This window comes from Glandiceps talaboti, chromosome 2 (assembly GCF_964340395.1).
Source record: "Glandiceps talaboti chromosome 2, keGlaTala1.1, whole genome shotgun sequence".
Lineage (NCBI taxonomy): Eukaryota > Metazoa > Hemichordata > Enteropneusta > Spengelidae > Glandiceps > Glandiceps talaboti.
This window is the reverse complement of record NC_135550.1, coordinates 16,623,412-16,648,169: the sequence shown is the minus strand read 5'-3', so window position 1 is coordinate 16,648,169 and position 24,758 is coordinate 16,623,412. Positions and strand designations below refer to the sequence as shown.

General features: G+C 36.9%; 2 protein-coding genes across 2 annotated transcripts in view; both read left to right on the top strand.

Moving 5' to 3' along the window:
• The window catches only part of LOC144444811 (usherin-like), a 57,469-nt gene extending 44,453 nt beyond the window's left edge, over positions 1 to 13,016 (top strand). Inside the window, exons 52-61 of the mRNA XM_078134355.1 lie at positions 192 to 299; positions 739 to 3,908; positions 4,565 to 4,684; positions 5,059 to 5,309; positions 5,985 to 6,202; positions 6,461 to 6,637; positions 7,264 to 7,341; positions 8,223 to 8,452; positions 9,210 to 9,449; positions 9,795 to 13,016. Coding sequence (XP_077990481.1) covers positions 192 to 299; positions 739 to 3,908; positions 4,565 to 4,684; positions 5,059 to 5,309; positions 5,985 to 6,202; positions 6,461 to 6,637; positions 7,264 to 7,341; positions 8,223 to 8,452; positions 9,210 to 9,449; positions 9,795 to 9,884 — 4,682 coding nt within the window. The 3' untranslated portion in view covers positions 9,885 to 13,016. The remainder of the gene's footprint in view (positions 1 to 191; positions 300 to 738; positions 3,909 to 4,564; positions 4,685 to 5,058; positions 5,310 to 5,984; positions 6,203 to 6,460; positions 6,638 to 7,263; positions 7,342 to 8,222; positions 8,453 to 9,209; positions 9,450 to 9,794) is intronic.
• Positions 13,017 to 20,413: 7,397 nt separating this feature from the next.
• LOC144444802 (transmembrane protein 26-like) lies at positions 20,414 to 23,823 on the top strand. The gene is made up of 4 exons (XM_078134343.1): positions 20,414 to 20,610; positions 22,487 to 22,661; positions 23,185 to 23,433; positions 23,671 to 23,823. Exons 1-4 carry the CDS (start codon positions 20,414 to 20,416, stop codon positions 23,821 to 23,823), a joined length of 774 nt encoding a protein of 257 aa, XP_077990469.1.
• Positions 23,824 to 24,758: the final 935 nt, after the last annotated feature.

The following is a 24,758-nucleotide window of genomic DNA, read 5'->3' as shown; positions in this document are numbered from 1 at the left end:
GTGCTGAACTGTCAGGCATCCTGATCTGTCACATGTCTACACTAACAGATATATTTGTTAATTGAGAGAAGATGGAAACTATAATGTTTATTCATTGATTAAGTTTGCAATAGTAAACAATGAGAACTAATGCATAAATTAAATGTATTATGTTTACTCAGAATTATGATGTTGTCACGTCTCTATTACAGGTCTGGAAGCATTCACAGAATATACATTCTATATATCAGCTTGTACCATTGTTGGTTGTACTTCAAGTCTTACAGAAACTGTTACAACACTACAGGAAGCTGCTGAAGGTATGTGTCACTTTCTGATAAAGTGATAGTCTAGTTTCTAATTAAAAAATAAATAAATATTTTTTCAATTATTAGCCTAAAGGAGGCAGAACCTAGTTGGGGGGGGGGGGGGGGGGTGCTATAGGAATGGCCCATGTCTGTCTGTCAATAGTCTGAACATCTGTCCATAGCCACCTATATCACAGATGCCCATAACTCAATTTCAATCAGACCTTGCACAAATGTCAAACACTATACGGTACATATGTATGTTGCTTAATTTTGTGATACATATGTACATACTTCTATAAATTAGACAATTCTCAAAGTGGTATAATATAGGAATGGGCTCTATCTGTGCCTGTATGTGCCTGCTCTCAAAATAGCAGCCATTTCTATGCCACGACTCTATAGAAAAAAATTGTTTCTTAACCGAACACTTTTTCATTCAACTTTTCAGGTGTGCAGGCCCCTCTTTATATAGTTGTGAGTGCCATTTCATTGGAAATTTATTGGCAGGAGCCAAGTAAACCAAATGGTGTGATCATTAACTATCGTCTCTTTAAGAACACTCTGCCATTATACACTGGACTAGAAATGTCTTTCACTGATAACAATGTATCACCTGGAATGCAGTATATATATGTTTTAGAAGTCACTACTCAAGCAGGTTCGACGCGAAGTTCAGAGACTCGGGTAACCATGCCAACTGCTACACCAATGGGCATCTCTGCACCACAGGTCACTGTTCAAAGTTCCACTCGGATAACAGCTCAGTGGAATTCTCCAACATTCCCCAATGGTCAAATCACACAGTATGGACTGTTGTTTTTTAGTGGCACTCCAGATCAGTTTGTTGAATTAGCCGGCATCAGTACTCAGTTAACAGTGGATCAGTTGACGCCATACACTCTGTATGATATCCGAGTACAAGCATGTAATTCAGGTGGATGCGGTGTGGGTCCAAAAACAACTGTACGTACAATGGCAAGCCAACCACAAACACAGTTACCACCGGAGTTAGAAGCATTGGGACCAGCACTGGTGCAGGTTTCATGGGCACCACCCATAAATCCAAATGGTGAAATCACAAGCTATTACATTCTCCGTAGATTGTATGGTACAACACAAGAATTGCTGATCAATATAGCTGATGGTGATGTTTTGACTTTCAGAGATGCTAGTCCAAGTCTTCAATCTTTCACTATCTATGAGTACAAAATACGGGCTGAGAATTCTGAAGGAACAGTTGAAAGTGACTGGTCTCAAGTGAGGACACTAGAAGCCAGGCCATCAGGATTGGCACCACCAACACTTTCCGCTCAAAGTTCATATTCGATTTTTGCCCAATGGGATGAACCACAAAATCCAAATGGAGTCATTCTTTCATATGCAATAGAATATCAGCGTCTTGACTTTGATCCAACTGTATACAATCCAATTATAAGAATAGCCACAGTTAGTGGAGACACACTTGAAACAACGTTCTATGGTCTAGCTGCATACACTCTGTATCAAGTACGCATTGTTGCAATCAACTCGGCGGGTGAAAATAGTGGTATCTGGGCAGAAGTCAGGACTCTTGAAGGTGTCCCTACAGGAGTACCCAACTTCCTTGTAGAGCAAATGACAGATGGGAAGTCTATACTGCTGCGTTGGAACCTACCAACATCACCGAGTGGTACAATAACCCAGTATGTAATATATGAGCTGAATCCACAGGGACAGTTTGAATCTATTTATCAAGGTTTAACTAGGGAGTATCTCTTCCGACGTCTTGAGCCATTTACAGAATACAAACTTGTTTTGGAAGCATGTACTAGTACAGGATGCACCAGAGGAGATGAACAGGTTGTCCAAACAGCGGAAGTAGCACCCACCAACCAACCAACACCAACAGTTGGATTCTCCAATGCAACTATGGTGCAACTCCAGTGGAAGCCACCTGTAGATCCCAATGGTATTATGACCCGTTATGACATTTTAAGACGACAGCAGATGTCACAAGCAAGACGAAAGCGACAAGCTGTGGTTGATGAGGAAGGCAACACAGTAACAGATGCAGTGGTGATCCATTCAGAGTACAATACAGATGCAACTGAGTTCAGTTACACAGACACTAATTTACTACCCTATACCACTTTCCAGTACAAAGTTAGAGCTAACAATGGAAAAGGCTCTGTTGATAGTGACTGGGTTGTAGTAAGTACTGGCCAGGCTGCACCTAGTGGTCTTGCACCACCTTTTGTGGAAGATGTACCTGACTACCCAACAAGACTCAAAATATCATGGTCAGAGCCTACACAAAAGAACGGTATACTGCAGTCATATCTACTCCAGCGTAATGCAAGTAAACCACTCAGTTTTGGTGTCACAGATCCCAAGGAATACATTGATACAAACTTGCAAGCATACTCTGTATATAGCTACACCATAACAGCATGTACTGCTGGAGGTTGCACTACGAGTGGGGCCACAACTAGAAGAACACTCGAGGGGGCGCCGGGAGAAGTCAGTCCTCCGAACCCAACAGCCGTGAGTTCCACTGCAATACAGCTGACCTGGGTTAAACCACCAGTCAGTTTTGGGGAAATCAATCGATATGAAATCAACGTCGATGGATCACTCCGATACAGTGGCTTGTCACTACAGACCACGATTACAGGCTTAGAGCCGTATCAGTTGTACTCATTTGTGTTAGTAGCATGCACAACTGGTGGCTGCACCAGTAGCATTCCTGTGACTGAAAGACCACTTGAAGCGCCCCCTCGAGGTATGAATGCACCTGTAGCACTGCCATCAGGTCCTCAGAGTATGGTCATCTCATGGAATGAGCCTCAAATACCCAATGGCCTCATCACCTCATATGTACTACGTAGAGATGGGGAACTGATTTACGATGGCTTAGCCACAAGTTCTCAAGATTTCGGAAAAAATAACACTGGACTAACACCTGGACAAGAATACACATATGTAGTGACAGCCAAAAACAGTGTTGGTGTTATTGACAGTCCTCCAACTACAGCCAGTACAAATGAAGCAAGTCCAAGGGGAGTGCAAATTCAAAGTATAGCAGCTCTGTCAGCCACATCAATTCAGGTCTCATGGCAGCTACCGTTGTATCCAAATGGTGACATTATACGCTATGACTTACTTGTGAATGGCGATACACGGTACACTGGTCTGAATTTGTTGTATGTAGTAGGTGATTTACAACCGTACACAGAGTACAAGTTTCAACTTGCAGCATGCACAAATGTGGACTGTTCATATAGTCTAATAGAGACATCTATGACTCTCCCAGACCAACCAACTGGACAGCAGCCACCATCACTGCGACGAATAGATGATGGTGAAGTTATAGGTATTGAGGTGCAATGGGCATTGCCACAGAGTCCCAATGGTGCGATACAAGGCTACAACATCTATAGGAGGCCTTTCTCTAACACACAACCTAAAGAAGAATCTGTTTTGGTCACATCTACAACTGCCTCAGCATTCTTGTATGAAGACAGAGATCCAGAACTGATCCCTGATGAAGAATATGAGTACCAGGTTGAATCTTTCAACAGTGTTGGATCTGCTTTCAGTTCATGGTCATGGGTGAAGATGCTGACAGCACCACCTAAGGTTAGTGAATGTTGTCACTCCACCCACTGGTAGATGATCAGTCTGTTGATTATCCTTCCAGGGTGACTGATTGAGTGAGTGAGTGAGTGAGTGGATGGGTGGGTGGGTTGGTATAGTGAGTAGAAGGCTGAGAGCATTAGTCCATGGATTGGTAAGTTGATTAGTTGACATTTGATGGTCTAGTTTTGGATGAGTTGATACGATAGACAGAATTAGAGTGCACTGTATGATATTTTTCCTACAATTCCTTTAATATATACATGTATACTAATTTTCATACTTGTTCCTCAGGTTAGCTCCCTACCATGGGCACTCCCTACATTGCATCATGGGAATTAGCAGGCATATTATGCAACAGATGAACATAAATATTCATGACTCCAGATTGTTAATTACTTTCAGTAAAACAGTCGTGAATATTGCAAATAGCTATCAATCCATGACTTAACGAAGAGATAATAAGAATTTTTAATAGATCTATCAGATTATCTGAGAGAGAAAAAGATGTTAATTTAATTACAAATTTCAAGGATAATCAAGATTGTATCCTTAGAAGAACTTGACTTACCAGGTATCTACAAAAGATGTTTTGTTGTGTCTTGACACGATATACAATTATGTATTGAGATAACCGTTGATCTGTGTTTTTATCACAGGGTGTACTACCACCACTGGCATCATCAGTAGGAGCTACTGAAGTGAGGCTGACTTTACGACAACCAACACAACCAAATGGTGACATTGTCAGATATGTTATAATCCAGGATGGTGTAAAGGTAAACAATTTGTCCATCATTAATGTGTGTCTGTGGGGTGGGGGGTGGAGGTGTGTGTGTGTGTGTGTTTGTGGGGTGGGGGTGTGTATGCATGTGTGCATGCATGAATTTCCATATGTAGGCTTTGCCCTTCAGAAAAGAGACAATTTCCCTCATAAAATAACCCTTGGGTAACTTGGCCAAAATCACAAATGATCAATTTATTTGAGATGTGTAGGTGGGAAGACATATTTTGCTTAGAAAGGATCACGCCTAATAAATATTGGAATTGACAGACCTAAATTGTTACAGAGACAAATACTTTGGGAGTTGGGAAAGATAACCAAGATTATAACCCTGCATGTGTTAATGTCCACTTTCATCATTTTCTGTAGCTTCAACAATACACCATTTCGGGGAACAACTTTGAGATAACAATAAGTGACTTGAAACCAAACACAGACTATGTGTATGGTGTAGAAGCATGCACAATACGTGGCTGTAATACCAGTGAAGAAACAACCAGTGTAAGAACACTGTCTACTACACCTAGTGGTCTAGCGCCACCAACCACCAGAACAATTGGTATCACATGGATGGAGATTGTATGGTTGCAGCCACAACAAAACAATGGTCCTATTACAAGGTATGGGATAAGTAAATGACTGGAGCAATAACTTTGAGTTAGTTAGTCATACACAATGTTAGTCATATGAGGTGAATGGGGATGTGCCACCAGAATAGATCACTTTTCCCCATGTAAAATCCCCAAACATGTATCCACTTTTCCAATGAAAATATCCCTAAATGTGGGGTTCATAAATATGCGTACCCCTTCCATGCTTCAGCATTTTTTCATTTTCTTGAGTAAAAGGTAAAATCACCATCAAAAAGTGAAAGAAATCATTTCACTGAGCATCTAGGGGGTCTTTCCCCAGGTCCTGGGCTGTAATAAACACCCCAATTGGCCAAAATATCCTTATCATAGATCTGCCATGTGTAGGTGCACCTTTTGTGATTGGTTCGTTTTTTTGAGGAAAAAACATCCTTACGAATGGGCACTAAACCTGGGCGACAGACCCCTGTCTGAAATATATCTGAGTAAACCCCTACCATCGATCAGCACACCAACCACTGCCATTCAGCTTGTTGCTTGCAATATATACAACATTCCCATGTACCATATTTATTCAGGATGTAGTGTGTGTGTGTGTGTGTGTGTGTGTGTGTGTGTGTGTGTGTGTGTGTGTGTGTGTGTGTGTGTGTGTGTGGTGATTGTTTGATGTATGTATAATGTTTCCAATTTCCAATTTGAATATAGGTATGAATTACATGGACGTGAGACTTGTCCACCTTTATCACAACAAATCGAATGGTCCTGTTCAGAGGGTGAGTTCCAGGAACAGTACAGTGGTATGGATCTAGCTTTCAATGCAACAGAGTTGACCCCCTACACTAGATATGACTGGAAAGTCATCGCCTACAATGATGCTGGGTCAACTGAATCCTCAATTATGACGGCAGAAACAGAGGCAACATGTAAGTATAGTATTATATATAGACTTGGAGTGTTTTAAACTTTACTGTAATATTTCCATCATACTATTTACATCTACAGTCTCAGATAAAATCTGTGACTTCACTGACTTACATATTTTTATTGCAATGAGATAACCAATTCTTGGCTTGTGTAATAGTATAATGCTTACATTTTTCTTTTCATATGCCAGTGATAATACCAGTCTGCTATTATTTTTCATGAGTCTAAAACTGTGTTTTGTACAAACTTGTTTTCAGTACCTAGATATGTGCGCTCTCCTGTGATATTGGCCAATAATAGTTTGATTGTTATTGACTGGAGACAATCGTTTAGACTCAACGGCAAGTTAGTTGAGTACACTCTTGAAGAGAATGGTGTCAAAGTATACAGTGGAATTGCTACCAGGGTGGAGAGACCATCATACTTGTACAAAGGTTTGTGTGCATTCTTACAGTTAGAGATATAATTGAAGGTTTAAACATTTAACACACACACACACACACACACACACACACACACACACACATGTACATAATGCATACATAATACATACATACATACACACATACATAATGCTTATAAGTAATACATACATACATACATACGTACGTACGTACGTACATACATACATACATACATACATACATACATACATACATACATACATACATACATACATACATACATACATACATACATAGACACACACATACATACATTATTACATACATACATACATTATTACATACATACATACATACATACATACATACATACATACATACACACATACACACATACATGCATGCATGCACGCACGCACGCACGCACACACACACACACACACATACAAACAAACATGCACACACATAAACACACACATGCACACATATACATACACATCATGACATGCACACACATACACCATGTATACACAGACTAATAGGGAAAATGTGGAAAAGGGAGAAATTGTTTATTCATTTAATATGTTTAAATTTATATATTTTGTATTTTCCAAATAAAGACATTCAAATGACCATCAAACCTTATTCTTTTTCAGCCTATGAGTTCTTAATAACAATGAGAACTACAGTTGGAACAGTGTCTTCACCACTCATCCTGTATGAACCATCAAGCAGTAAGTCATTCACAGTTTTTTAATCAATCAATCAATCAAACATGTAGTTTGCATGCAATCATCAACTTTCATACATCATTTTTATTTGTAATATGTTGACTTTACTGGAAAAAACATTGGATGATGATAGAACCAAACTGTTTGAAATTTATGGGCCATGAGATTCATGAAACCCATAATCAAGAGATAAAGATTTGATCACATATCACGTACTAATAGCAAATTGCAATCCAATGCATGCATCATTCACCATGTTGGTTTTGCTAGTTTGCTATTTGGTGATATTACAAAAACACTTTTAATAAGCGATTTATTAGAAATTAAGATCTTAACAGTAGAAGTCGTGTCTTGTTTACTTACAAACCCATTTTCATTCCTCAAGATGCACTTGTACTAGAAGTCATCATTTTGTACTTGGACTGAAATCTTGATTCGACATCAAAACTAATTTGTTTAAACCCATTAATTTAGACTAAACTCTTGCACAGATGAGCTTTCATCATTATACTATATACATACTAATTTGTTTGACATCATATTGGGTTTGCAAATCCAAAAAGGGAGGGTGTTTTACAAAATAAACTACCGTAACTACCGTATGTAACATACTTGACTGCTTTATACCGTATCTACCATTGTCCTACCGAGGGACACCCAAAAAACAAAATCTTTCTCAAAACTTGCCACAAATTTGTGTTGTTCACTTGACTATTAGACGATAAGGCCTTACAAGGAGTACACAATAATATTATGTCAAAATATATGCATGTGACCTCATTTGACCCCATGTGCATACTTCTTTGTTTTCTGAAAATCTCCAAAACCTATGAGAGCACATAGATGTTTAAGTTGACCTCGTATCTTTATTTCTGTTTTCATAGGTGGAAAGGTGATTGCTGATTCGGACACTCCATGGTACCGGTCTGTGTGGTTCATTGCCATCATAATCCTTGTCATACTGTTCATCCTGTTTATTCTCTTTGCTTTACTTCTGAATAAAACTGGTCCAAAACATCCATATGAAAGACAACGACCACCATTACCACCACGTCAAAGGAGAGGCAACTATATATTCAGAGCATGTGGCTATGCTCCAAGTGAAAGTGTTATGGTATGTTAAATCATACAGAAAACCAGGAACAAATCTGAAATATTCATTGTAAAAACTGTTCATGTTCTGACGATAACATTTCTTTGACAAAGGGAGTGGGTTGCCAATGCATCTGTCTGTCAGTAATATACAATATCTGATTTCATTCAAACTTGGCACAAATGTGATATGATGGGGGAAATAAGCACTCCATTTTGTTAACACAACTGAACTGAGATTCAATAGTGCTATTAAAGGTACATTTTTGTGTATAGTGAAATGAGCATATATATGCCTAGCAACAAGACAGTGCCCATAGCAACAGTCACATTATGGTGCATACTGTAAAGATAACAGCAGGGATGACTAGGCATGTGGATAAACATAAAAAATTATATTAAAGTTGCAACAGTGAAATTATGGTATACATTGCACTAGATGAAAACAGGGATGTATATTAGGCATGTGGACAAGTATTAAAAGAATTGTTATGCCCAGGAACGAAGACCACAGAAACAGCCAAATATTATTGCACTTTGCTAAGATAGCAATAAAGACTCAAGCACTCAAATGCAAAATATAAAAGTGCATAGCAACCATGGACATACCCATAGCAATGACCAACCAATAGCATATGTTGTACAAAGATGAATTGACTTGCCAAAACTGAATATTGTCTTACCAATTATAAACTGCCTGATAATGACATCATCAATCATTGCCCCAAACACTTCAGTTGTGCTACAACACTAATGGCGCAATTTTCTATCATTTACAGGATCCATTACCACAGGCACCAAGTCACACCATGAGTCACCATGGGTCAATAAGTCATATCAGCCATAAATCTAACAATGTATACGTCCAACCACCACCGATGATCATAGCCCCACCACCATTACACAGCAGCACAAATCATCTGATTGAAGAAAAAACATCACTCAAGTATAGAGAAGAAGATGATGGTGTTTGGGATAATCATATCCCATTGACTGAAAATGGACTGGTCCATGCTGCTGTAAGTATACACACTATCTAACAATTTGACCTTTAACCTTTTTGTCGACCATGTTATTTTGGTGTCTAGCTGTACAGGTATATACACCATCGAACAAGCCACTTTTTGCAATTGACAGCCATATGTCTTTCTCGTGGTATGCATTAATTAGGTGCAAGATTCAATTAGGATTAAAACGTGTGTGTGAAAATCTGTTGCTAATTTTAGAGCCACACCAATTAACAGAATGTCAGTATTAGGTGCTTTGTCTCTTAATGTAGAAAACTTGATTCTCTGCTTTTCTCTGACATATTTTATTGAATGTATATAGTGATCATCTTTGTGTGTGTGTTTCCTATCTTTTAGTATGAAGCAGATGAAGACGACGATTCTGAATCAGGACATCCATACAGTTTCACCAAAGAACAAACAATGTTTACAGACACTCACCTCTGAGGATTGATGACATGTATCAACTGTCCAAGAAAATCTCTTTCAGAGCAATGGAGGCTATATTGTTGATGGTCCCAAGAATCAATAGGACAGTATACTAGTAATATAGCTAGACCCTCCACCTTGGTGGACGGTCTATGAATATAGTTACTTTGGAACGACAATTTCGACGCTTCGATCCATCTAATATTATTGAATTCCTGAGTAGACAGATCGAACACATCACATTTGTTGCAATGTAACTAACCGGTATATTTTACTGTCCTCCATCAGAGCAGTTTATCATAGCTTTAATTAACTTGACATGATCTACTTCAGACCTACATGCCTCTTGGGGCATGTACCAATCAAAAAACATTTTGATTTTTATTCAACAAATGTTGTAGTATTCTTAGTTTAAGAATTTCAGATATATTGGTGATTGAATATGATTTTACTGAATCAGAAATTAAACAAGAAATTTATGTTGGTAACTCAATCAATTTTTTTAGGGAACAAATTACAATCATGATTGATTGATTGATTGATTGATTGATTGATTGATTGATTGATTGATTGATTGATTGAGATCAATTTTTTAGGGAGCAAATTACAATCATGATTGGTTGATTGATTGATTGATTGATTGGTTGAGATCAATTTTTAGGGAGCAAATTACAATCATGATTGATTATTGATTGGTTGATTGATTGATCGATCAATTGATTGATTGACTGAAACTGATTAACTTTATTCAAATAAGGCACTGGTTTTATATCAGTTCTCTTAAGTTTTTTACTAATTTTTTTAATGGTTTTAACAGGGTGATATATGCACACTGTATTTGTTTATTTTACCCTTAAAAGATAAAAATGTTTATTTGTACATTATGTAAGACTACTTGTTTGTTTTAAGTTAATCTAAAGTAAATTGTTTTAAAAGATGAAAGTACAGCAATGTATTATTTATTTGACTTGGTGTTCTCTCTTCTATTGTTCTTTCTAAAGAGAGTACTTTTAAAAGAAGAAAAAAAACCCTGAACTTATCTTGTATATTTTTGAACTTGAAAATAAGAGATATTTCTATATGCAGAAAGTATTTATACTGAAAAAAATTGAAACTTTTTATATGACTATTACCTGACATTCTAAATGTCTTAACTTCCATCCATATTCCATACTAGCCTTCTAGTAATTATTTTAAAAGCCTCTTTTGGCAAAACTATATGGAGAGAGTGTTGCTAAGGTAAAGAGGTGTTTGTTTTACATAGTAATATGCTGCGACAAGATGTATTTTCCATTAAGGTGTACATGTAGACGTACAGAACAGATATTCCCTATGCTAGCCTAGTCACATTACATTGCATGTTAGATTGTCATCTTAGCCTTGGAAAATGTGTGGTGTAGGACTGTAGTATAGTACTTCCGAACTCAGAATATGAAAAGTTTGCCTTATTTCGGTAGAATCAATTAGCCCATCTCAAGCTGTTATCGCTCTTGATATTGTATATTATTCAGTGACATAGACTTGTCATATGACCTGCAGCAGAGCATTGAATATTACCGGTGTTTCCATCTCATTGTCCCTGTCATGGGATGGATGGGTATTGCTGTTTGATCTCAAGTGAATGCAAACACCCATAGTATACAGCGCCCTCCTGTGGTCTTATGGCAAGTTTACATGATTGAATTGTATGCAATATCAGCTGAGGAAGACAGAATGATTCAGCCGAACTATACGAGGTAAATTATTTTGACTCGGAGTTTGGAACTATTACAAGATATGATTCCACAGCAAGGAAACAACATTTTTGTGTGTGTGTTTTGCCAACATTTTTTGTTGTAGGAAAGTCCATGTTTTTGCTATATTTGCACCTATTTATATAGTATTGTCAATTCTTTGATAAAACTAACTACAGCTGTTTTTCATACAAAGAAATGAATTGCATTACAATAAAATGTATTTAAGAATTTTTGCGTTTTATCAAAAATTACAAATCAAACTTTGTTATTTTTTTTCTGTAAAAAGTTTGATTTTTTGTGGTTCCATGCACAACTAAACTGTCAAATCAGTTGGTATATTAATATGCTAGATCTGTGTTATGTGCAATTGATACACTTTTCATATAGATGACATGGATGTTGAAACGAGTGGATTGACTGTATATTTGACAGAAAACCCAGTATCATTGTATACAGGCAGACTAGAGATATACCTTGATCTGTTTCAAACATATCACCTGTGATTATTTGCAACTGTTACTGTTAGATCATAGACCCTCCACCAACAGAAGGAGGCTCTATGGTTAGATATATAGTAGTGAGAAGAGTTTATGGAAGAATAGCACTTCTAGTACTTTCAGACACATTTCTTGATGAAGTCAAACTTTTTTATTTTGGAAGATTACAGTTTGTGAGGAATTTACTTGAGATTTCTAGGTTAGAAATTGTCCAATGCAATACAAATGATATGCAAAAAGGGCCTAAAATATTGAAACTGGTCTCATTGTTACAGCAGTTACACCAAATAATGTGTAGCTTACATTGTATATATATTTGATGGTTGTATACACTGGTGCATTTAATCAGGAGTTCTTGGTAAACATAACTCATCTAAGATAGCATAGATTGTACCTCAGTATTTTAATTTGTCCCATTCTAACAAAATGAAATGTGACAATTTTACAGATAGTGTAATACACTTGCTGGAATTATCAACTACCCTCCCCCCCTTTCTTTTGATATTATTTCTTTACTGATCTGCTGTGTAAATCAAATCAGAAAGCAGTGAATTATTATGTAGAGTAATCTAAGTCACAATTGCGACTAAAATGTGTGCTAAGAAAATAGAGCTGCTTCCCCCACCCACCAAACAAACGAACAAACGAACTACAGCATTATGTTATTCTTCCTTACTAAGTTAAATTAAATCTATGATCTTATTGTGAGTATCCAATTTGTGGTGACTTGACATGACATGACATGACATGACATGGGCATGACACACTGTGTGACTGGTTATTTTTTAATGAGTGTGTTTCTTCTCAAAAATGCAATAATATTTTCTACAGTGGGTTAGGGATATTGATGAAAGAGAGGAAGTGTGTGTGTATATAATTATATTATAATTTGTGATGATGTAAAAATTTCTATCAAATTGACAATAAATTACTTTTCCTAAATCTTAAAACTGTTATTTCTCTTTATTATGAAACTATTAGGAAGTTATTACGTGCATGACAAGAAAAGTAGTTTCATATGACAGATTTATTTGTGTGCAAAATGGGAACATATTATTCTGTTACGAAAAGCTATTAACGGTGGTTAAGTGACTCTGAATGCTGCCAAATGTTCATACATTTAAAACACTTTGTATTTTATTGCAATATACATTTACTAAATCAAAGTCGGAATTGAAATATGATCACCACTTGTGCAGTGCAAAGGAATGAGTAAAATTTATGGAGGGAAAGGGCGGGGGGGGGGGAGGGGGCTTGAAAATGTTAATGGTCTATAAGGGGGACCCTTGAAACATTTTGCTCTTGACTTGTGACTCTTTGATCCAAGATAAACCTTTGGAGCATTCGTTTAACTTGTTGATGTATTGCTCAATAACAGAAAATTAAGTTTGAGTTTGATGATAGCAAAGAGAAGTTGTGCTTTGTGTTAGCCTCAATATCCCTCTGTGGTTGTAAATATATATATATATATACGATTTAACAAAATTGAATCCGTTACACATTGCGTCCAACCCGTCTATAACTGTAATACTTCATACTTCATAAGTCAGAACGAGTCATTTATCCCTTATGATATTTTCATTTATGTTCAATAATATTTCTCTGAAAATTTCAGATGAGAAGAGGACGTGCATGCGTGTTTGTTGTAACAGTTGTTGTTAAAATTTCAAATGCAGTGTGTACAAATTGGGTACTAAGTGTACAGTGTGTAGTAGATACTTCGTTCCATTTCATAACATTGGAACTGCTATAGATGGCAGTGTATTCATCTCACAACATTCAACGGGTGTCATCCATCACAAAGAAAGCATATCAAAGGAATGTATTTTATGCGTTTGCTTTTGTTGTTTTTTCTTTTCTTTTTTTTAGTCATCAATATAAATGAGTGTTACTTTCTGAGATTATGTTTACCCCATGACAAGGGCAAGTAATCAGATTAAAATTGACTCTTTCAAGTAATTAGTGGCCTGTTGACAGTTACACTCATAAACTTATTATACACATTCAATATTGGTTCACTAGTAATTTGTATTTGTGATGAAAATTATGACATAAAATTGAAAAAGTTCATTTCCGAAACTCTAATTAAGTTAAACCGGGTCTAAAAACAACCCATGCAAATACTTCGGCGAAATATATTACTTTGTCAAAATTTATAGAGATTGTCAAAATTTAATAATACCACTGTGATATACTGTATGCTTCAACGTAACATTGATACATACTAAAAACAATAATTGCTACAGAGTATTTAGCAAGTATGGAGAGCATAGTAACGATGTCGGGTTGATGAAATGGTGGTCCGAGACGGATTACTCGAAGCGAACGCAAGAAACTACGACTTTTGATAATTTTACAATATTTAACTTGTTAAATAATAAGCTTTCCATTAAACATTCGTTTTCTAACTTATCTGGATGTGTGTGTCAAAACGGTGTTTAAGTTTAAAATCCAACGGGAAGGAAAATATGTTTAGGACTTTTAAAAACACAAAGTATGACTTTGTGTTTTGAAGGTGTATGTTACATGATAGAACGTTGAATACACGGTAGCTTATTACTGCATGAATATTTATATAATATGTATCTGTACTACCAACTCGTTACATGTGTTCATTGCATTGGTGATGAGGTTGTCAAGATGAACACGAACAAAGTCACCGCAGATCAGACCAGATCAATACATACATGTATGTCGGATAAATGTTCATTTATTTCAGTTTTGTTTCCAATATTGCAGGAGAACCCCCAAATAATTAGAAGGCCTGGGTCACGTGACGCTGTCTGCAACACTGACACTGTCATAAAGTGATTTCATGTAAAACGTGAACTATTCTTAATTGCGAAAATGACGTCATTTCCCTTAGTGGTGTTCCCCTTATTTTGAAGGTCAATTACAGGCCTGTAATTATATACTTGGTGTAAATTCCATACACGGTATTAATTTTCAAGGAAACGTGCTTTGTCCTGTGTTTGTAGCCCACTTGTTTTTTTTACATGAAATCTCGTACATCATCACAAGGTCGACATGACTACTACCTCCTTTCGGAAATTGATTTTATTGTTGTTGCTGATTAGAACTTTTAATTACAATGACTTATTGAAATCGCAGATCATTGTTCCCATTGTTCATGTACAAACTAAGAGTGACATTTCTCAATGTTTATATATTGCTGCCATCCATTTGAAATTCTCAAAAATTTTCTATGTAATCAATGTACTATACATTCTGATGTGCTACTACTAGTATATTGAAACGTTGAAATATTGCTGAAAAAAATTCTCTTGAGATCGGACTAGGAACTATCTATCTATCTATCTATCTACTAGTATCTATCTATCTATCTATCTATCTATCTATCTATCTATCTATCTATCTATCTATCTATCTATCTATCTATCTATCTATCTATCTATCTATCTATCTATCTATCTATCTATCTATCTATCTACCTACCTACCTACCTACCTACCTACCTACCTACCTACCTACCTACCTACCTACCTACCTACCTACCTATCTATCTATCTATCTATCTATCTATATATCTATCTATCTATCTATCCTCCCTCCCCCTCTCTCTAGGGTACAAACGATATATCTAGAACAAAAGAAAGACAGATACGGCCTGTTAATTAGTTTAACACTTTGTGCAGACTCCTATATTACACCTGGACAGTATCCCTGGTGTGTTTGCTCTGATCACTTGCCGACTCTATTACCTTAACCAATGACTAATCTTGTCTTAGCATGCTATGGTTCTCATTCCTGATTTCCGTAAATAGACAACATCAATGCCATTCATTCCATCGTATCAAACGGTAAGGCGATCATCAAGAGTCTTTTCAATCATAGACCCTATTATGGTAATATATACAACACCAACATCTACCAAGCGCAATACGTAAAAGTATTCTAATAACACACATACCAATAGAGTCCAGTTCAAGAATATGGTCACCGTCTTTGGGCTACCAATTTGGGAAAGCGGTAGCTAAATGAGACTACCAGGCTGAGAGAAAGATGTTGATTTGGAGACATTCCATTATTGTCTTAGTGGCAGACTGAATTACGCTTTCATTGATTTTTGAAAGAGATTTTAATCGTGCAATCCTATTATTCTAAAAGCTTGAATGGTAAAGTATTTTCTCTTTTACCTTCCATATGTATGCTAATGTCCACTGCGTGTATACTCACGTGGTGATCTGAGGTGTATGCGGAGTTTGTCTGGTATTACAGACTTCTTCAGTGAGTGTGAGTCAGAAAACATCAAGGCATCATTTGTCCCATCATGCCTCTACTTTTTACAAAAAAACCATGAAGTTAAAAGTCCAAATAAGTACTTAAGTATTGTATTTAGGAACTATGGTAGGCTTTTAAAGTCTAGTGAGATATTGTATCTGCATACAACCTGCAGCAAAGGCGAGGATGAGTGGTCTAAGGCCGAATAGATAGAATTCATCAAACACACAGCTACAGGTAAATGCACTGAACGATGACGGTTTATTCGGATCGACGTCGAGTGTCATAGGAGTCGAGTTCGTGTTACATCTGATATAAACACCCAAATACACGCTGGTGATTGTACCCCCGAAATGATGAAAGTTTGCTCTCTTTGTGACACACTTCTCAGTCTTGTGGAACGATACACAAATAGAGTCAGCATTGCAACCAACCAAACTAACTTACCAACCAACCAACCAACCAACCAACCAACCAAAGCATTATTCCATGTGCTGAAGAGAGTATTGTGTAAGTTCCAATAGTAGTGATGTATACCTAGCTTTTAAAATATTTGATGGTAAAATCTATACAAGTGGTGATGTCTGGAAGTGAAATATTGATATTACATGCAGAAAATACATTGAAATAGTACACAATAAATGTTACCGGTTTTTAGTGTGTTTTGTTTGATTTGCCGCAATGTTCTCAATTCAGCAATTAAGGTTGAGCTTGGTCTCAAGTGCCTTTAAAGATGTAATCATTTATTTTGATTTTGTGTACATTAGGTCCCGTGTCCTATTTGTATGTAAATAAAGTATCGCTGTCATATTAATTTTGCACTGTGTTTTCTGAGATAAATTTTCAAATTCTATCATGTCAAAACCATGTAATTGAAGATCTATTAATCTGTACGAATGTTTCCTGACATGTTATCGGTTCTATACACCTACTGTCAAATGTCATAATAAAGTCATGCATCATGCACGTATAACTTGTCAGTGCCAATTACATGTGTGTATTGATGTCGCTGCTTTTAAAGGGGCATATTAAAGGAGCATATTAAAGCCGAGTTTAAACGTTTTTGGGGGCGTAATTTTCACTGCAGATTAAACGATATCCTATCGGGGAACAAGACACACATTATTCGATGACGTCATACATACAATAAAATGTCGAGGAAATCATGATCATGCTATCAAGCGTCCTAACGATGACTAATACCAAAATTTGTATAAAGCACACATTACAGTCTGTGACATTTGCTAGTTTTAAGCAATAGCCTACCGCGCCAATATGGTCTCATACTTTGTAACTTCGAATTCTAAGCCACACTGCTTACTTCAACGCACACAATCGTACTATTTCAAACGTGAAGAGTGTGTATGGTCATCAAATTCAGTGTCGTTTAGCAGGTCGGAAGTCTAACCTTTTACACCAAACTTTATACTATACAATATGACTCTTTCCGTCAATTCTATGCCGTGTTTCCTATTAATTGGTACCAAACAGAAGTGTCAGAAAAGCGGTAAATGATGTCGCCTACTGTTTGGATAATTTGGTAAGATGAAAACAATTTTCACATAGCAAATACTGCTACAGCTAATCAAATGCAAAGCAAAATCAAGCAAATGATAACGAACAAGATTATGAAATACATGTTACATGACCTACAAATACTGTAACACTGGTTGTCTGTGAAATGATGAATGTCTAATCACAGGGGCTTGGGGTTGGCCATATTTGTTTTTGTTTACTTTTACAATTTTTTTGCTTTTTAAGAATATCCTGAAAATCTGGGGTTTTTTTTCTAAATCAATTTTAACTGTTCTTTTGTTTGTGTAATAAACCACCTTTATTGTGACTACATACCTTTAATATCACCCTCAACTCTTCCTCGTCCCCACTCACCATGTACAAAGGACAGCCCTTTTAGAAGAAGGTCAAATTATTCAGTATAGGCCGTGATAAATGAGATTTCGAAGCAGATGGGATACAATGGTCTATGGTCCATGATCATGGTCTATGGTCAGTGAAAAGTGTTCGGATTCTGAAGCCATTCAGTGTTTTGTTGACGAAAACAACAATTTCTGAAAGAGCACAATCTTTGGGGTCGCAAAATCATTCAGTTTTATTCACGAGCTTGTTCCGGAAATCGAGGAAGGCCATAAAAGATTATTATCTCTATATAAACATTGTTCAACCCCATTTGTGTAAAAGGACATGTACAACATGAAAGAACTATTTCGACCGGCACCAAGCATATTATGTGCTGCCATCACTGACAAACACCAGTGATGTTTAAAACATTCTAATGGTACAAATTTGCATGCAACAAAAACACATTCTCTAGTATACATGCCACCAAAACACATCTTTTCTACTTTACTGCGAAAATAAGAAGCTGCTCAAAAAAGTCTCAACAAATGGGGCGGTGTGGTAGTGATGGTTTAATCTGTTTTAATGTTATATTCAGTCCAGGCTCCTCGTAGATCTAGAACTATAAACCTGTGAGTTCTTAATTTTGATAGATCGATTACAGTATTCATCAGTTTCGCTGATTACAATTGGATCTATTGTACTTAATTTACTTACTTACTTACTTATTTATTTATCATTATTAAATAATTAATTATTTAATTTAGTTATAGTAACAATATCGATTATCGCTTCCTAACATCAAAACTTCGGTCGGTTTCGGTTCATTGGATTGTTATCGCTTTCGATGTAACTTGTACGTACTGAGTTTCTCTCAACAAAGATGGAGAAATTCGAACTAATCTCGCTATAAACGTAACGCTGTACACCTTTTGTCTCTCTGACGTTGTTTGTATTTTTGCAGTGTCATTTGCCATGCCAAGGTTACCATGTTGATACTAGTATTTACTACTGTTTACGTCTCAGTGCATGTTTCGATGATTTAGAGAATGAACTTGACTAACATCGGAGGCTTCGACTGTCATAACGGCTCGATTTTGGACAACTGCACTTAAGAATTAACAATACTCGTTTTCTTACTCAAAACGACATATTTCCATTACTGGTTAATAGTTACTTTAACAACGGTAACAGCAATTTATAGGGGGCGTGTCCCTGACAACGTATTTGGTATCTTTTCATTGAGTTGGGCAATCCGATGAAAGGAACTCCAGGTGTCAATGCTATCAAATGACGTATAGGAATACGTAATGCGAGAACTTTTCTCCAACAGTGAATTGAATTGTAAAGAGTTTGTAATGAATACTGTATGTCGGGGCGGTACCAGTGGCCAGTTGTAATAGGGGTGTGCGGCCAATACTGCCAAACCCCAGACCCCATTTGAGACCCATTTTGACCAAAAAAAACAACACCCTATTTTAGACCATTTTAGGTTTTTGAGAAGATAACATTTTAGACCAAAATACATTTTTAGTAGTTCCATACTAAGGAAATGGCGAGTTGAAAAATGTAGTTTTCACTCTTGTATTTTTTTCACTCAGGAGATAACATTTTAGGGGACAATTAATGGCAGAGTTATGATTTGGTAGACAATGCACCACATTTTAGAACAAGCAGAATCCAAAATAATGTAGAGTAGACCCCGTGTTAGACTCTTCAGTTCGATAAAACAGACCCCATTTTAGACCAAATGGTTAGAATTTAGTAGAAAACGCATACCAAAGGGCGGCACGTATAAGTATAGTCAAATTGGAGGAGTAGCACCCCCGGGGAATATGCTTGATGGAACAACGTACCCCAATAAGATGAAAGTTTCGGTTCGTCACTGCTGTATTACGTAAAGGTATAGCATTGTGCCTCACATATTGCAGCTCATTGTCCACAGTCATACTGACAAAAGAATAATGATGACGTGACGCGGGAGGAGATCTAGACATTTCCAGCTACGTGCTCTAAATCATTTAAATAGTTTAAGAAGAAAGATGACAGGATAGTTACCAAAACACCGCCTGTAAACAAGCGACTCCGATCCGCTAGTTTGAATCACTGCCCAAGTTGAAGAGTAGACACACCCACGTGTACACACGATCTACGAAATCTGAAGGACATCTAGGCGAGTTCTGCCATCGGATTGTACGCTATAATTTCTCTAAAGATGCCTGCACTCAGTATCATCGTAAAGGGACTCTTTGCCAGGCTGCTGTACTCTGTTCACGGTCTTTTCTGTGGGTGGAGACTTGCCGATGTCAAAGGCTCGTTATTGTACTGGATAGTAGTGGTGCCGATTGTGCTTCTCCCGGTAGAAATGATCATCACGGTACTGGCCAATAAAACTAAAGGGGAATGGAAGTGGTAGGTACTTGGATGTGAATCATTTTATGCAGTGAATTGCTTTGTCTGGATCGTAGTTATTAAAAGAAATCTAACTAAACGTTCTTCCCACATCAACAGGTGTTTCAGAGTTTATTAATAGATTAAACAAATCTAAGGCCAAGATTGAAGTCTAAGTTAAAGACCCAGGTTCATGGTCTTTTAGACATGAACATCACATTGTCACCATGCCTCTACTGGTTGTATCAGTAACATAGAGTCACTTTTTGCTTCCATCCCATTATTCATTGAATTGTCAGTTGAGTCAACGATGTCTTTTTACTTCTGAAGTGTGTTTAGAGACAGACTTGCCTTTGTATCTCAGTCTGAACAATGAATGTTTACAGTTCGGAAGACAAAAGGTCTAAAAAAAACCCTGTTAATTCTTTTCATTTGATTATCATTTGTGTAGTACAACCATGCAAGTTCTGTACATGCCAACAATGTGTACAGGTTCGGTCATAGAAGGCAGAAAAAAACAATTAGTGAATCTCATGGTTAATTACGTATTATAGATGGATTTACAGGGGGGTGGGTATTGTGGACAAGAAGCGAGTCGAGGCTACTTTTGCCATCTCTACCAGAGTCAACAGGCCGAGCACACACCATTCCAATGTCTCTTGCTATTTGTACATGTATTTGCTAATTTGGCTGGTGTTTATAACCTTGATATAAAGGCATATGTTGATTTCTAGTTTAATCATCATTCCAAATGTTTGATCGTTAAGTATTTCTTCAGTCAACAGCACACAACAGTACACTATTCTACACTACACTACAGTACAATACACTACACTACGCTACACCATACTATACTACACTACATATTCCCCTTAAGTTATATTTGTCAGTTACTTCAACAACAGTAACGACACCATGATCGAGTAGATCGCACAAATACCGACCTTAATATTTGGGTTGAAACTCTATATAAGTAGACTAAATTACCTGCACATGTAATTGCATCTTCCTCGAAAACAACTATCAACAATGGGTCCATTCACACATGTATGAAAAAGTGTTCTAAGTTTAAACGTAAACGAGTTCTCAGGTTGAACCAATATGTGTTTATGAAACATACCTCCTAACTGATATGTGCTTTAACATATTGAAGACGTTCATTAAGTAAGTGAGTGTACATGCACGAGCTCACAATAGTATGAGTCGTATACATAAACGCAAAGTCGTCCCATCATGCTTCTAGACATCCGGGGTAGGACGTCTACAAAACTGGGCTATGATCATGAAATTAAACTGAAGGGCGATCGGTGTGAACAATACTTTTGTAGTTTTGGCTTTGTCAACACATGTACGAATTTGCACCCCCTCTCGCCCCGGCATTTGGGATATGGTACCAGGCAGGAAGAAAATTGTTACCGAGTCATTTGTTCGTCATTGAGTGATTGAGAATAGAATAATAGAATAGTTTTATGGGTACTTAATTTTTTAATCTGATTCTGTTTTCTTGTGATGAAGTTACTGAGCTTGTCTGCTAAACTTACAAATCAAGAACAAGATTCTGAATCTTCTAAAAAAAATTAAAACTTTTACTCTGGGCGGTGTCACTTTTGAGACAAGCTAAGACAGACAAAACTAAACTACAAGCTATTGTGACATAATCAAAGTAAGATTTTCCTTGTAATTGTGTAGATTAGCTTCAATTGGACATTTTCAGGGACATCCAGTGTTTACATCGACTTGATTACATACATGTAACATGGTATCGACATCATAAAGGCACTGCCATCGTCCATAAATGTAACCCACTACTATATACCACAATAAATATTGCTAGTTTGTGTAATAGCTCGTTGGAACCATGGGTGAAACAATCATAACATTAATTTTCTCCTTTCAGGTTCTGTTCAAGTATATTCCTATTCCTCTGCTGTACTGTACCTTCCATCTTCATGTTAGAAACGGAATTGATGGAGGAACGAATACAATACAAGGAAGATATGAATCTTACTGATTGTGAAGTTCTGAGTGGAGACCTTCACTCTAACGCATCGGGACTTTCTGAAATCCAAGGCGTAAGTGTACATGTATTCATGTTGTTGTTGTTGTTGTTGTTGTTGTTGTTGTTGTTGTTGTTGTTGTTTGTGATTATTTCTCTAAATGACATGTTCAATTCAACTGAAACTTGATACACGTCTTTCTCATTAGAATGACAAGATCTGGTTAGGTTTTGGTAAACATCTAATGAATAAAAATGAGGAATTTACATAATCTTTTCGTACTATTACAGACATTGTAATAGTAAGAAAATAAATACCAAATTCTCATCCATACTTTAAAAATTAAAAAACACGATTCGGTTTCATAATTTATCAAGGAAATTTCATGATTCATATGCAAAAATGATGTCAGAAGAAGATATACAATTGAATTAAAGGCATGACATTAGGCAAGACATTATACTGGAAAGTTTAATTTTAAGGTTTTTTTTCACCCATTATACAAAAAGTTATGTAATCATCCTGTACGATCTTAAGAAAATATACTTTGTAATAGTTTGATTTTTATTCGTGTTTTCCTTCCATACCCATTATATAGATTTCCGTACCTCTGGCATTGACAAACGATTACTGGGTATTGGCCCTGGAACAGTTACTACTGTGTGTTCTTATCGTCGGCCGTTGGCTTTTACCCAAAGGAGACATGACGCGAGAACAGCTATCTACTCTTCTCATGGTCTACATTGGTATGGCGTCTGACATCCTTGAATTCGTGTTGGAAGGATTGAAAGAGCCGGGGGTCAAATGTGACAGGATTTTAGTGTATGTCATTTTGGCTGTCTGGTCTGTAAGTATGTTGCAGTTTGCAATGGTTTTGACAGCCACCAACAAAAACAACAATTCCAAGAACAGAAAGTGCTGCAGCTGTTTATCGAGCACAGAGATAAGAGGCATCCTTATCACATCATTGATGCAGGACTTGCCTTTCTTGGTAATCCGACTGTTGCTGCTCATCAAATACGAGGTGGTTAGTTATATGATGATATTTTTTACATGTAAGAATGTGTTGATGTTGTCACTACAGAGTTATCGGTTGTTCATATTTCTCTGCGACGACATGAACTCGTCAACCACCGTCATTCCATTGGATGAGCTCGAAAATGGCGGCAACAAGCAGAAATTAGAGGACAATGAAAGAGAAAGTATGCGAGTCAAACTCAAAGCACCACGTATATGATAAACGAATAGGACGTATTGAGCAATATAGAAAAAAGTAGACAGGCCAATCAGGTTGCTGCCTAACCGTACCAATACAACCGTCGCCATGGTATTCATACAAACAAATATATACTCACGCAAGCCAAAATACAGTCATGTATGACACTATTGAAATAGCGATAGTTAGAAACGACACACATATACATGCCAGTGTCAAATTACCAAATGACAAGTTGGTCCTCAGTCAATGTGCATGTCTATTTTCTATATATCCGTTTCACAATTATGTAAAGAACATATAGTTACAACAAATTATCGACACTTACCTCAAAGACTTGATACCTTTTCCAGGCAAAAAACGACAGTACTTGCAGAGATGGACGTTGAAGTGTATAAAAGATATGTCTCATTTCTTGTCTAAAAGAAATGGTTGTGCATATTTTTGAATCAGAAAAAGCCAGACACATATAGGAGTTAACTAGTGACTAGATGTTGACTTCTACACTTGTACAATCATTGATATCGCCATTCGAACGTGACTGCCGAGAACGACATTCGACAACTATATTCTACCCGGGATAAATAAATATAAAGAATAATAAAAATTTATATAAAATAGATTTCTAGTACATGGATAACAATCAAACTGAGATTTGATGAGATATCACATTTTTTTTGCTTATTTAGTATTCCGCTTTCCCTTTAGTCTATTCAATGTTTCTTTTATCAAAGCTTGTGTGATCGAATAGCGAAATGCTAGCAGTACCGTTTGAATCATTCTCACAAGTCGGAGTATATATTTACCTGCTGAAGCAACGGGGGGGCGTCTGTTGATCGCCGCGCCGTAAAGGAGGCTAGTGGCTTTACGACGATGTTTTGACTGTCACGTGACATTTTATTGAGTACTCGTTATGCCTATATCTGATTTATTGTCTCAGACCTTCTCACGTACTT